This window comes from Babylonia areolata, chromosome 20 (genome assembly GCF_041734735.1).
Source record: "Babylonia areolata isolate BAREFJ2019XMU chromosome 20, ASM4173473v1, whole genome shotgun sequence".
Taxonomy (NCBI): Eukaryota; Metazoa; Mollusca; class Gastropoda; order Neogastropoda; family Buccinidae; genus Babylonia; species Babylonia areolata.
This window is the reverse complement of record NC_134895.1, coordinates 50,208,377-50,222,740: the sequence shown is the minus strand read 5'-3', so window position 1 is coordinate 50,222,740 and position 14,364 is coordinate 50,208,377. Positions and strand designations below refer to the sequence as shown.

Here is a 14,364-nt window from a genome sequence, read left to right as displayed (position 1 = left end):
TTTTACATGACAGTTTTTGATCAGTGCCTCATGATATCAATAAATATCGAACAACTTTATGTAGGTTTTCTTTGAACGAGTGTTGTTCATGTTGCAGGTGTCTTGAAGATGTTAATACAGTTCTGAAGTATGCCAAACTGGAGAACACGGATGTGCGACCGTGTGTGCAGACGATATTTTTCTCAGAAAGCCTGGAAAATGATTCTGTCAAGCTTTTGGAATTGGACGGGGATGTGATGGGCGCACTTCAGTCTGGTGATGGGTAAGATAACGGATACAGCATGTTTGTGCTTTTTTTTTATACTGCTAGCCGTGACATGAAAATAATTCAGAAAACGAAACTAAAAATCCGTGTGGAAGTCAGTTGTTGCAAAAATGTGTCAGAGGTTTTTACAGAACCACAGTGATTCAGTATATTACAATATATCTTTTTTGTCGTGTGAGTGATCACTGGTCATCGCTCTACCAGGATCACGATAACATAGGAAAGGTTGCAGAGGCCGATTTGACCATCGTTGCAACAGACTTGGGAGAGTGCATGTAACTTACTATTTTATTTTTTGTTTGTTCGTTTGTTTATTTTGCTCATGGTGAAATCAGCAAATGGCAGGGAACTTTTGATGTCCGCTGTAAATGCTGTGGTGGTCCCTGCTCTGACAAGATCCATCATTGTTAGATCATGTATCCTGGGTACAGCCATATGTTTCCATGATCCATTTAACACAGTTGACTTGCAGGATCTTGTGCCCTGGTGGGTGTTCTGGATGTACAACACACATGAAGGGTGTTTTGACACTAGTATGTCTGCACACATATATCCACTTGGAAGATCTCAACCATTAACCAGCCTTCAGATTTTATGTATATTATCCTTTAATTCTTTTTTGCAGTATTCAGGGTCATCAGTTTGATTGTGATTAGCATACTAGTCAGGGAAAGGGAGGGGGAATGCTGCAAAGAAAAAGAAAAACAAGAAGCTGCCAGTCTATTAGTGTTATGCTAGCATGTTTGCACAGTTGGATGATTATCTTGTACAGCTTAATCATTTTCAAAGACAGTGAAGAAAAACATATAATGTAACATGTTTGTGCCAGTTTTGACACAGTTTGTGAACAGAAGAAATATGTCAAAAGTGAAAAGAGATAAAACATTCAAAAGTAGCAGAAAGCAGACCTGATTAGACAAGCAGAAGAAAGCACTGGCAGTGAATTGCGTTTCAAAGGTGGCAGCATATGATAGTGCAATGTATGTGTGTCGGCTGTGCATATGAAAATGAAAAACAAACATCAGAGAACATGATGGACAACCCACGATTTGATTCCATTTTTCAGTGAAGAGACCCAAATGATACAAAATTAACAAATAACCATAAAGATTACTGTAAATTAGTATAATTACTTCTTTTAAAAAAATGATCAGTAGAAAAAGTTATGGAGAACCAAATTATTTTACTTGATTACACGTCCTGTTTCTTAAAACCAGTGCTCATTGTTTAATTAAATGGATTTACAATATAGAATATGCAGTTGTTGTTTTTTCTCAGTTGTGAGATTTTATGTTTAACATGATTGAATTTTTTTATTTAGTTAGACAGTCCTGATGTTACCATGTGCATTCAGCTGGACTATTAGAAACTGTGCCAAATATCACATCGGAAAGGCTATGGTACCTTTAATGTGAAACCTTGCAGACAAGCTCAGTTAAAATATCAAACAGTGAAGTGATAGCCATGCTTGCTGGGGTTTTTATCCTTTGTCATCAAAGTATTTGCTGAAACTGTGTTCAGTTTTCTCCAGTTGTGAGCTCAGGTTAGTGTTTCTTATGGGAAATGAGGGAGAGGTACCCTCACAGTCTGTGAATTAGTAGACTTGTTTTGTACTCACTATCTGGCAAAAATCTTAGAAAAGAAAAAAAAAAAGAAATGTTAATTGTAATTTTGTCATTGCATGTTTGATCACAGAGTCACACTTCGTGGAGGGAAGGACGACTTTGTGGTGCTGTGTACCAAGAACCGAACCTTTGACCTGAAAGGGGCAGAGCTGTCCAACTCCATGCTGCTGCTTCAGCATTTGGACTATGGCCCTGACCTGTCGGACACTGGGCCCCAGGAGATGAAAGAAAGAGATGTGAGTGTCAGACGTTTGTGTGTGCATTTGTGTGTGTGTGTGTGTGTGTGTGTGTGTGTTCAGGTCAGAATAGAAATCCAAAAGTGTATGAAGTGAAAAAGAATGGAAAAATGGCTGGGGGTGAAGATAGGAGGTGTCATAAGGCCATTGTCCAGTGATTATCAGTTTTTTCAAGCAGATCCAGATATTATTATGCCTTGTATGATGTTTCGTTGTTACAATCTGTTGTGTTTGGTTTTGTTCACATGTCTGTTATAGTATTTAAATAAGGCATGATTTGTTAGAAGAGCAGATGTGTCCCAAGATGTGCAAATCTGTTGTAGCAAAAAAAATGGAATTTTCCTAATGGCTGTTTTTTTTCATTGAGTAAACTTCTACTCTACTGAATGAGTAGTTGTTTGTTTGTTTGTTTTTTACTTGTACCAGCTATACTTTGTTTCTACATTGAACATGGACAAACCATTTCTTTGCTTTTGTATATATGTGTGATTTGTTGAATTATGACACTCCATAGTTCTTTTCTTAATTGAGAAAATCAACACCAGGAGCCTCATTGAGTCATTCAAGCAGTTTTATAGGGGAGAGATTTCAGAGTGCCTATCACAACCTCGTTATTTTTTATGATAAGCCATGGAGAATTAGTTTTGCCAGATATTCCTAACTGATAATGTTTTATATTTTCTGCTTAATATTGACTAGCTAATGCTACTGCAGGTCTGTCACTGTTAAAGATTGATTCAAGCATTTTTTTGAATGAAATCTATTTCATCTCTGTTAATGGGTATTTACACACACAATAGTGGAATCTCCCATACCTTTGACGTTTGTTCATTGTTGGTCATGAATGATGGTTTACCCTATATGTTTTAATTGTAGGTGTTCAGTGTTCTTCATGATTATTTTGAGCTGCGTCCGGTGAAACCCCGTCTGAAGAAGCTGCGTCAGATGCTGGATGAGAATCATTACAGTGGACGCGAGTGTGAGGAGGACGAACAGCACCAAGGCAACAAGGTACAGTGGCTATGGGAAGAAAAACTGCCTTTATCTATGTGAACAGAATATTGTTTTCTGTTTAGAGCACAGTACCGAAATGAACACATGTTATTACATCAAAAAGGCTTCTGGGAAGTTCAAAGTCTTGTTGGTGTCGGGGACCCTTTTATCGTGTTTTGAGGGGTCTTACACTAATTTCAGAGGGTCAGTCAAAAATGCTGCACATTCAGTTTAGATCTATAGACACACACAAAGGCAGGCACACCTTCGTGTCATTATCGTCTAGGTTTCTGGGCCAAGAAGTGGTGAATGGAAAGAACTCTTTGTAGTAGCTGATTCTAGAATCAGACTGAATCTCTGATACATGATCATCACGTATTTTATATATTTGTTTTAAAATTTTTTAGAATGCCTCAATGATCATGCTGTGTGACCTTTCCTTTTTCAAAGTGTTGGGGACACATACATAATCAGAACCACTGCTGGTACTGAATGTGGGGTTTTGTGATCTATTTGTCTGATTGCCCTACCAAACCAGCCCTTTCTATTATGTTAATATAAATTATGAAAAATAAAACAAGAAATGGTCGATGTTAACCTCCATACTGTTGTACTATTTCTGCAAAGTTATCTGAAGTGGGTGTTGCTGGAATCTGGACACAACTTTCCCAAATCTGTGCAAAATGATGAGCTGTGAAATGGGTTTTTTGATACTCTGTTGTCCTGTCCAGTCCTCTGTGTGTTCTCATTTTATTCAGTGGAGCAAATGATTATTGAAAGAAAATAAATTCATTATCTTTCCAGTTGGAGGAAAGGTGGATGTTGAAGGGATTTTGGGACTGGATTTGTCAAGCCATGCAATTCTGTTTGTGGGTCAATGCTCTGAGTCACTGTGGAGATCTGTTTATTGGTTCTGAATGAACTATTCCATTGCAGCAATCTGGCTGTGGATGTTTACTTTTATGAAGGATGTGATTTGATGTGAACAGTACACCATGCATGACTTCCTGGATGTGGTACAAGCCAGTGAGGAGGAGATCTACGCAGGCCTGAAGAAACTGAAAGCTTTCCAGATAGACGGTGAGCAATGGCTGGATGACATGGTTTTGTTTTTCTCTGATCTGATCTGTTGCTAATTTCTGTTGTCAGCTTTCATTTTCGCATAAACTATCAAGTGGGGGAAGGAGTGGTATTAGTAAAGTTGAACTGGTAGGAATATTTGTGGCTGTTTGTCCTGAAAACTGTTCACTTTAGATCCTTCTGTTGAGAGAAAAGTCAATTTATCTTTGTTGCTTTCAGTCCAACCAGCCACACTGAGCTGAAAAACTGGAATAATCTTGTCAAAAGTGGGAGGAAGGGAGGAGGGAGAGGTCTAATAAAACCTGAAAAAGAAACTTGGGTAAAAGTATAAACCTATTATAGAAGTTCACATAAAAGCAGGACCTCTTTTGCCAACTATTCTGTCAATTTTTTTGACAGAGAATCATCAGAAAAAGTAATCTGAGCATAAACATAATGTTGGTTCAAACACAGAATGGCATATGGATCTGGCTTGTACAGTCCAAACCATTCTGTCAATTTTTTTGACAGAGAATCATCAGAAAAAGTAATCTGAGCATAAACATAATGGTTTAAACACAGAATGGCATATGGATCTGGCTTGTACAGTCCAAACCATTCTGTCAATTTTTTTGACAGAGGATCATCAGAAAAAGTAATCTGAGCATAAACATAATGTTGGTTCAAACACAGAATGGCATATGGATCTGGCTTGTACAGTCCAAACCAGTCTGTCAATTTTTTTGACAGAGGATCATCAGAAAAAGTCATCTGAGCATAAACATAATGTTGGTTCAAACATAGAATGGCATATGGATCTGGCCTGTACAGTCCAAACCATTCTGTCAATTTTTTTGACAGAGGATCATCAGAAAAAGTAATCTGAGCATAAACATAATGTTGGTTTAAACACAGAATGGCATATGGATCTGGCTTGTACAGTCCAGATGGTCCAGTCCAGTGACAGCAGTCGGGGTCTGAGCCTCCATTCCATTTAACTGTAGATATAGTCATCAGCCCCCTCCGTATGTAATGTGTAATTTGCAGCATTATATTCAAGTGAGCACACGCGTTGATATACTCTGAGTGTGGGTGTGTGTGAGTTTGTGTGTGCTTATGCACGAATTACTGAATATGCATATTATATGTGTGAAAAATCCTATTTGTATATGATTTCCAATTCATGTTTTTTATGTTTGTACCTTTTATGTACTACCCTCCCCCATTATTTCTTGTGACCCTGGTACACTTGTTAATTAAGACATAATCTGTTTTATTCTTACTTGTGTGTATGTGTGTGTTCATTTTGTTTGTATATATTATTTATTTGTTGGATGTTTTTATTTGTTTACATTGTTGTGCAATGCATTATTGTCTTAACGTTTGTATGTGTATGTGCATTTTACTCATATATATATATATATATATATATATGTGTGTGTGTGTGTGTGTGTGTGTAGAAATATATATATATATATATATATATATATATATATATATATATATATTTACACAATTTATTTGCTTGATGATTTTTATATTTGTATACATTGTTGTTCAGTACCTTATTGTCTGAGTGAGTGTGCATGCACACATGCATGTATGTGTGTGTGCTTTGTTTTAGTCTGTCATCAGCTACTGTGAGTTCTTATTTGACTAGATTTAATGTCTTTTATGGTGCGCATGATATTTTATGTTGGTGTTTAAACAACGAGCCTGTGATTGCACAAGTTCATTTCCATGTGGATTAATACAGTGGTTTTGATTGATTGATTGATTCTATTGTATTGTATTATATTTTGTTTCAGGATGCTGGCGGGTGCTGGACTTTGACTACCTGTCGACGGTGATGAGCCACATTGTGCAGTTGGCGGAAGAGAGGGACTGGATGCAGTCAGGTGTGCCTCTCCAGGACACCCTGGACGTCCTCCATGACCTGTTCCCCAGGTAACAGGTGACATTGTTTGGTGCTGTCTTGTTGCTGTGGTGTTGGATGGAGGGTCTGTTGAGAGGGGAGACAAGAGAGTGTGTTGGGAAATGACCACTGAATTTTATAGAAAAGGGGACATTACTATTCCTTTAAATGCCTGTAGACTTCCGTTAAAGTTTGAATTTTTGTTTGTTTGTTTTTTTGTTTTTTTGCTGTGCCAGCATTGTTTTGTATGTGCATGAATGGAAATCTGTAATTTTGGAAGAAATGATTTACTCTGGAAAGCACTTTATTTTGGATCCCTTTTGGAAGAAATATTTTATTCTGGAAAGTAATTCATTTTGGATCATTCAGATGTAAAATTGAGCTCAGTTTAAATTTGCTATGAGAATCTGAGAGAGTCCATTCTCCAGTTCTTTTTTTTTTAAATTATTATCCCATTTTTCTTCTTTTTATATTGATGTTTTTTTGTAATCAGACCCTATTTAATGATTCCAGCTGTTAGCAGCAGGCATTGATTGATGTCTGAGATGCCCGTTTCTTCCTTAACTCACTCAGTACGGCCGGTCCTCTCTTCTCTACACAGACCCCTCGGGTGTCCAGTGGGTGTCTGAATGACCCAAACTTTAGCTTCTGTCGTCAGAATTGTGGTATTCTTTGTCAACATTCACCTCTTCAGTATAAGAGCCTTCCACTTGCAATATTTTGATGATGGTAATTGGGGTGAAACGCTGTTAACGTCGTCTCTTTCGCCGTTCGTATGGAGAGAGTTAATCTGTCGATGTGTTTTGAGGTTTCTGTGTCTGATGTGATAATGTGACAGAAATATGATTAACTGTTGGCAGACCTCAGAATTTGTGTGTACAATAATCAGAGTTCAGAATGTTTCCTGTGGTTCATTGGGCTGCAGACACACACTTTGATTCGCTGTGTCTTCCTTGCTGTTTAGACTTCTTCTTCTTCTTCGTTCGTGGGCTGCAACCCCCACTTTCACTCGTATGCACACGAGTGGGCTTTTACGTGTATGACCGTTTTTACCCCGCCATGTAGGCAGCCATATTCCGCTTTCGGGGGTGTGCATGCTGGGTATGTTCTTGTTTCCATAACCCACCGAACGCTGACATGGATTACAGGATCTTTAACGTGCGTATTTGATCTTCTGCTTGCATATACACATGAAGGGGGTTCAGGCACTAGCAGGTCTGCACATGTGTTGACCTGGGAGATCGGAAAAATCTCCACCCTTTACCCACCAGGCGCCGTCACCGTGATTCGAACCCGGGACCCTCAGATTGAAAATCCAACGCTGTTTAGACAATGGTTGTCGGTTTTCAGTTGTTGTTTTTTTTGTTTGTTTGTTGTTTTTTTTCTTTTTACTGGTGTATGTTTTTGTTTGAATAACCCACTGCTGACATGGATAGGTTATAGGATCTTCAGCATGCAAATTTTATTGAGGCTTTTGCAGGTTAGCACATACATTGACCTTGGAGACCAGGAAAAATGATTTCCACCCTAATCACCCACCTTCAAGATTGAAAGTCCAACAGAAAAACAAAACAAATGTAGATAAAATAAACAAATCACTAAATTAGATGTGTGCTTTAAAAAAAAAAAAAAAAAAGCAATAATTTCAGACCAGATCAATCAAAGGACATACTGAAAATAAACATGATTTGGTGATATGTAGTTTGAAATTTTTATCTTTCATAACTTAATTGAAAGATGGTTATTATTCTGTAAACCACTGTTATTTAATAATTCATCATTGTTTATGTTACAGGGAAGTGATCACTCATATCCTGAGATGCTTTTCTTCAGGTAAACCAGAAGAAGAGGATGGTAAGTTTCTCTGAAATTTCTTCTTTTATTGTTGTGGTTGGTTGGTTGGTTTGGTTTGGTTTGTTTGTTTGTTTTGTTTTTTTGTATTTCCAGATTTGGGGCGTTTTGTTTTGTATTTTTGATGATGATGGGTGTGATGACGATGTTCTGGAAGGCTGCTTTAGATTTAGGACTACTTGACAAAGTTGTACTCTCTGCTTCCTTTCATGATATTTATTCCAGTGTCAACCAGACCCAAGGAACACCTGCAGTGTTGGCAGAATATTTTAGCAACACCCCTAAAGATGTTAAAATGACATGCATGGTTTTCCTTGGTTGTATTCTGCTGTAGCCAGAACGTTTTCGGGTAGCAAATAGTATCACAAAAAAAAAAAAAAGAAATAATGCAGCCATTGTGATCCCCCCCCACCCCCCCCAAAAAAAAAAACGATGTTTATGTCCCTGTGTATTCAGTCATTTCACAGAGGTGCTTGTGTCTGTATCTGTTCACAGAGGTGTTTATGTCCCTGTGTATTCACAGAGGCGCTTGTGTCTGTATCTGTTCACAGAGGTGTTTGTGTCTGTATCTGTTCACAGAGGTGTTTATGTCTCTATGTTCACAGAAGTGTTGATGTGTGTTGTACATCTTTCACATGTCTTGTGTTCACAGAGGTGTTTTATGTCATGTGTCCACAGAGGTGTTTCTGTGTTAACAACAGTCTTTATGTCTGTGCACATTCACAGAGGTGTTTATGTCTGTCTGTGTTCACAGAGGTGTTTGACCTGGATGAAGACAAGGTGTGTCTGTTCTATGCTGAGGTCTGCTTGAGAAACGCTGACAAGGTATGTTTGTCCGCTCTTCATACTGAGGTGTTTGTTTTCCAAAGTTAATATTTGCCTTTTGGATTTAAGAGCTGATAGGTGTATACTCAAATGTGTACACAGAGTCTATGTATCAGTATTGTCTGTGTGTCAGTGTGTGTGTGGTTAACATTAATACTGGCTGGTATTTTACTCAGCAACTATAAGTGGTGGTTTGTGTGTGTGTGTGGTAAACTTTCACATTGGCATTGCATCAGCATCAGCAGTGGTGTACATGTTTATGGTGAACTTAAACATTGGTATTTTCTCTGCAACAGTTAATGCAAGTTTTGTTTTTTGTTTGGTGTTTGTGGTGTGGTATGGTTTGGTGTGTGTGTGGTATGATGTGGTTAGGTGTGTGTGTGTGTGTGTTCTGTGTGTGTGTGTGTGTGTGTGTTCTGTGTGTGTGTGTGTGTTCTCACTGTGTGTGTGTCTGTGTCTGTGTGCAGTTCAACCTGAAGGAGTTCCTGCAGGTGTGGGAGCAGAGCGTACCAATGGGAATGAAAACCTCTCTCAGCCAGGTTCAGGTCAGTGACTTGACAGAATCCTGCTGTTCAAGATGTCTGTCTGTTTGGATCTTTTCAAAACCTCTCTTGGACAGGTTCAGGTTGGTGACTTTACAGGATTCTCGAGGATGTCTGTCTGTTGGGGTCTGTTTCTTTTAAGATCCTTTTGTTGTTTGACAAATCTTGGTGAAAGCTTGGGCCTGTTTCTTTTTGTTATAATTGATATCAGCCTTTTTGCCCTCCTCATTCTTCTACTGTTATTTTAATGAAGTTTTGACATTTTTTGTTTCTCTTTCAACTAGTAATCAGTGAGTCCAGAAATGGCCCTTTCATGGTCAGCTTGGCAAGAGAACAGCATGACTGCATTTGAGAAATCCTTGCTTGTATTGAATGCCCATGTTACAGACTGTGCTTGTGGTTTCAGGGCGTCGCTCTGGTCGACCGTGACTCCAAACCAGAAACGATTTCTTTCTTCCCTGCGGATGACCTGCCTGAAGACATCTCTGAAAGGTGGGACATTGAGGAGTTAATGGCATGGGTTCGAGACCATGCTCTGTTTTGTTTGTTTTTTTTTGGTGGGGGTTGGGGGGGTGTCTCTTTTTCTGTCCCATCATCTGTATGCCATTTCAGTGGCATTACTCCCATGCTGCCCATCTCAAACGCCCCATACATAAACTTACCTGGGTTCATATGTCATAGTCCTAGCATTGGCAGTCCACAGGGAGCCATTGATGTTATGTCATATTAATTATTAAAAAAAATCTGATTTAACAATACATAAGGCACAGCACATAAGGCACATGAAAAGAAATGTAAACAGAAAAGATCAAAAGCGAAAAAGATCATCCTTGAGACCATCAAAACAAACTTCATTCATGGAGACATCAGCAGAGATTAGACTGACATCACCCATGACTGGGCTGTCAGTATGGATGCAAGCTTGACACACAGTCGCACTCACTTTCACACAACACTGTCATTTGCTGAAAATCCCGAAAAATCTGATTCTTCAGAATTGCTGACGAACGGAAATGTGTTGACAGGCTGCTGCTGTGATAATGTCAGCTGTTTGAAAGTGGATTGTTTGTGAGTCCTTTTAATTCTGACTCTCGGTTCCTTCCAAATGTCGCACTTCCAGGTTCTAACACCATACTTGATAAAACAGAAATCTGATTGAAACTTTGTTGTGACAGATTTCAGCCGCTCACTAGATGCACAGTATTGTAGGGTGTGTGATGGGCGCAGTAGCCGAGTGGTTAAAGCGTTGGACTGTCAATCTGAGGGTCCCGGGTTCGAATCACGGTGATGGCGCCTGGTGGGTAAAGGGTGGAGATTTTTACGATCTCCCAGGTCAACAGATGTGCAGACCTGCTAGTGCCTGAACCCCCTTCGTGTGTATACGCAAGCAGAAGATCAAATACGCACGTTAAAGATCCTGTAATCCATGTCAGCGTTCGGTGGGTTATGGAAACAAGAACGTACCCAGCATGCACACCCCCGAAAACGGAGTATGGCTGCCTACATGGCGGGGTAAAAACGGTCATACACGTAAAAAGCCCACTCGTGTGCATACGAGTGAATGCAGAAGAAGAAGAAGTAGGGTGTGTGGGTTGAAGTTGAGGGAAAAAGTATTGCCTTATAGTCCATGAAATACAGTAGGTGGTTGTGGTGATGCACAGTATTACGAGGTGCATGGGTTAAAGTCAAGGGAAAAAGCAGAATCAATCAGCCAGGACGAATCACATCCAGCTTTTTGGGATTTTTGAGGTGCTCCCCTCTGGTCGACGGTACAGAAGTATAAGGACGAAAACCAATCGCTTCGCCAGTAGCTTTTTCCCCAAAGCAGTCAATGCCCTGCTTCTTTAACAAATCCAGTATGATAAATAGAATTGTCAACCAACAACCATCTACCTGAAGATTTAGTCATCAGCCCCATCCACATGTAATATGCAGTTTCTGTTCAAACTTGTGTGTGTGAGTGAGAGAGAGAGTGTGTGTGTGTGTGCATGTGTATGTGTGTGTGTGTGTGTGTGCATGTTTGAGTATGCACAAGTTTTTATATTGATATGCACTTGTATGTATCCTAATTTCTACTGTATCTATGTTTGTATGATTTTCGATTCATGTTCGTATCTTATGTACTATCCCCCCCCCATTCCTTGTGACCCTGGTACACTTGGTAATAAAGACATATTTTATTCTATTCAATTCTATTCTATCGCCTTGTGGTCCATGAAATACAGTAGGTGTTTGTGATGTTGCAGGTTTGAGTACCTGTTTGAGCGGCGGAAGAAGTGGACGCTGGAGGAGATCAGCCCCTATGTGAGAGAACTGACCACGGACAAGATGGACGTGGGGGCTCTGCTGACCAAGTTCTCCAGACCCTCCACACACAATGGGGTCAAGGTCTTCAGCTCTCGCCGCACCGCCTCCTGATTGTGTCGGCATGTGTGAGGGTGGGTGTGGGAGAGAGGGGTGTGGGTTTGAGAGAGAGAGGGTGGGTGCATGTGTGAGAGAGAGAGGTGTGTGTGTGAGAGGAGAGGTGTGTGTGAGAGAGAGAGAGAGGTGTGTGTGTGAGAGAGAGAGAGGTGTGTGTGAGAGAGAGGGTTTTTGTGTTGATGAGAGATATGTGTTGTGAGAGACAAGAGGGTTTGTGTGTTGTTGAGAGAATTAAAAGAATAAAAGCAATTGCACAAATAGACTGCGTTTTTCATGTATCCTATATATTAATATCTACCTACGGAGACATCCATTACATACTTTGTGTATGTATATGTATATTACAACAGGACTTTATTACATAAGACTTCTTGTCCTGTTGAATTCATGATTGTATGTGTATTATGACATATGCTTGAAAATAGAACACTGCCATTTCAGAATTCACCATCTCTTCATGATTCCATGAATGTGTCTACATTATGACAAGTGTTTGAAAATAGAATATTACCATTTCAATATTCACCATCTCTTCATGGTTCCATGATTGTATCTGTATTATGACATATGCTTGAAAATAGATTATTGCCATTTCATATTTCACCATCTCTTCATGATTCCATGATTGTATAGATCCATATTAGGACATGTGTTTGAAAATAGAATATTGCCTTTTCAGATTTCACAATCTCTTCATGATTTCATGATTGTATAGATCTATATTATGGCATGTGTTTGAATATATCATATTGCCATTTCAGAATTAACACTCTCTTCGTTTCTTTGTCATGCACAGAGCGCCTGGTCAGTGGTGATATCTTCATAATCTTGAATTTCCCATCCTCAAATAAGTAAATGAATAAATAAAAAGAAAAAAAACCAATTGGAATAAAGTTTTCATGTTTGTTTAATTTCTTCTTCTTCTTCTTCTGCGTTCACTCGTATGCATACGAGCGGGCTTTTACGTGTATGACTGTTTTTACCCCGCCATGTAGGCAGCCATACTCCGTTTTCGGGGGTGTGCATGCTGGGTATGTTCTTGTTTCCATAACCCACCGAACGCTGACATGGATTACAGGATCTTTAAAGTGCGTATTTGATCTTCTGCTTGCATATACACACGAAGGGGGTTCAGGCACTAGCAGGTCTGCACATATGTTGACCTGGGAGATCGGAAAAATCTCCACCCTTTACCCACCAGGCGCCGTCACCGTGATTCGAACCCGGGACCCTCAGATTGACAGTCCAACGCTTTAACCACTCGGCTATTGCGCCCGTCATGTTTGTTTAATGATTTTGGATACTCATCTCCTGAATAGCAACTGGATATGTATCAGTTTATACAAACAGGACAAGTACTGAACTGCAAAATGGAAACAGTCTCGTGTACACAAATGGGTCAGTTTTGTTGTATGTGTGCGTGCATGTTTGTGAATTTTAAAAAACAGCAAAACATTATTTATGAAATTATTTTCATATTTCATTATTTTAACCACTTATTCATATGCTGATATGTCCCAGTTATCAAATTTTCCTTTAATGATTTGAAGAGGAAAAAAGAGGGACGGAGTGGTGGTGAGGTTCTTCAAGAGATACTTTTAACAGAAATTTTTGATGAAGGGGTTAAAATTCCAGAGTCCCATTACAGACAGAACTTAAAGAATGGATCAGTTGAACCTGTTCAAACACATTAACACGCACGCACTCACTCTCCACACATTCACACAGAGTTGTGATGTGCACATACACACATGCACACACACAGTGAGGATGCGCATATGCACACACATACAAAAAAAAAAAAGATTGGTGGCCAATGTTGCGTAAAACAAGTGAAAGTTATAGTAGTAGTTACAGTATTAGAACAAAGAAGAAGCTGTGAAGGTTTTAAGCAGTCACCAGTAAGTCTTGTTATATAACACAACATGGGTATTCTTCGGTCATGATTCTGTACTAACTGTGCCTTGCTTTTTCATAATACATCATATCTATGTTACATACACACACCAAAATGTGACTACACACACACACACACACACACACGCTGCAGACATACATTTTAACATACATGTGTATCTAACAGCTACCCTAACACATACGCACACATAGGCAGGCACAAACTTATATAAACACACAATACACATTCATATATATGCATGTAGTTATGTACACATACATATGTATACACACATAGTCAAGCAAAGCACAGCTAACGCAAAGGAAGTGGACCTGCCACAATTGAACTTATTGCTGAGGGAAAAGGTGAGTTTTGAGACGAGATTTAAAAGATGCGAGGGAATCAGAATAACGGAGGTTATCAGGGAGCTTGTTCCACGTCTTTGGCGATTGAAAAGAAAACGATCTGTGTCCATAGGTCTTACTTCTAACGTGAGGTATCCTGAGAAGTCGAGTATCAGAGGAAGAACGGAGCTGGCGAGACGGGGTATAGATATGGATGAGTTCAGAAAGATACTTGGGGCCAGATCCGTTGACTGCAGAAAAGGTCAGAGTGGATAGCTTATAGTCTATTCGATCAGAAACAGGCAACCAGTGGAGAGACTGAAGGAGAGGAGAAACATGGTCAAATTTAGAAGCTCTGCAAATGAGTCTGGTAGCATTATTCTGGATTCGT

The 14,364-nt window shown here is 39.4% G+C and overlaps 1 protein-coding gene across 3 annotated transcripts in view; it reads left to right on the top strand.

Moving 5' to 3' along the window:
• LOC143295124 (sister chromatid cohesion protein DCC1-like) overlaps window positions 1-12,610 on the top strand; it is a 12,818-nt gene extending 208 nt beyond the window's left edge. Inside the window, exons 2-12 of one of the 3 annotated variants that reach the window (XM_076606689.1) lie at window positions 98-262; window positions 1,961-2,126; window positions 3,003-3,137; window positions 4,109-4,199; window positions 5,987-6,125; window positions 7,889-7,947; window positions 8,699-8,769; window positions 9,237-9,314; window positions 9,718-9,803; window positions 11,558-11,749; window positions 12,529-12,610. In XM_076606689.1, the coding sequence (XP_076462804.1) occupies window positions 98-262; window positions 1,961-2,126; window positions 3,003-3,137; window positions 4,109-4,199; window positions 5,987-6,125; window positions 7,889-7,947; window positions 8,699-8,769; window positions 9,237-9,314; window positions 9,718-9,803; window positions 11,558-11,729 (1,162 nt within the window). In that variant the 3' untranslated portion in view covers window positions 11,730-11,749; window positions 12,529-12,610. Of the gene's footprint in view, window positions 1-97; window positions 263-1,960; window positions 2,127-3,002; window positions 3,138-4,108; window positions 4,200-5,986; window positions 6,126-7,888; window positions 7,948-8,698; window positions 8,770-9,236; window positions 9,315-9,717; window positions 9,804-11,557 lie in introns of all 3 variants that reach the window. The other 2 variants (XM_076606688.1, XM_076606687.1) reach the window with 2 other exon arrangements.
• The last annotated feature ends 1,754 nt before the right edge of the window (window positions 12,611-14,364 follow it).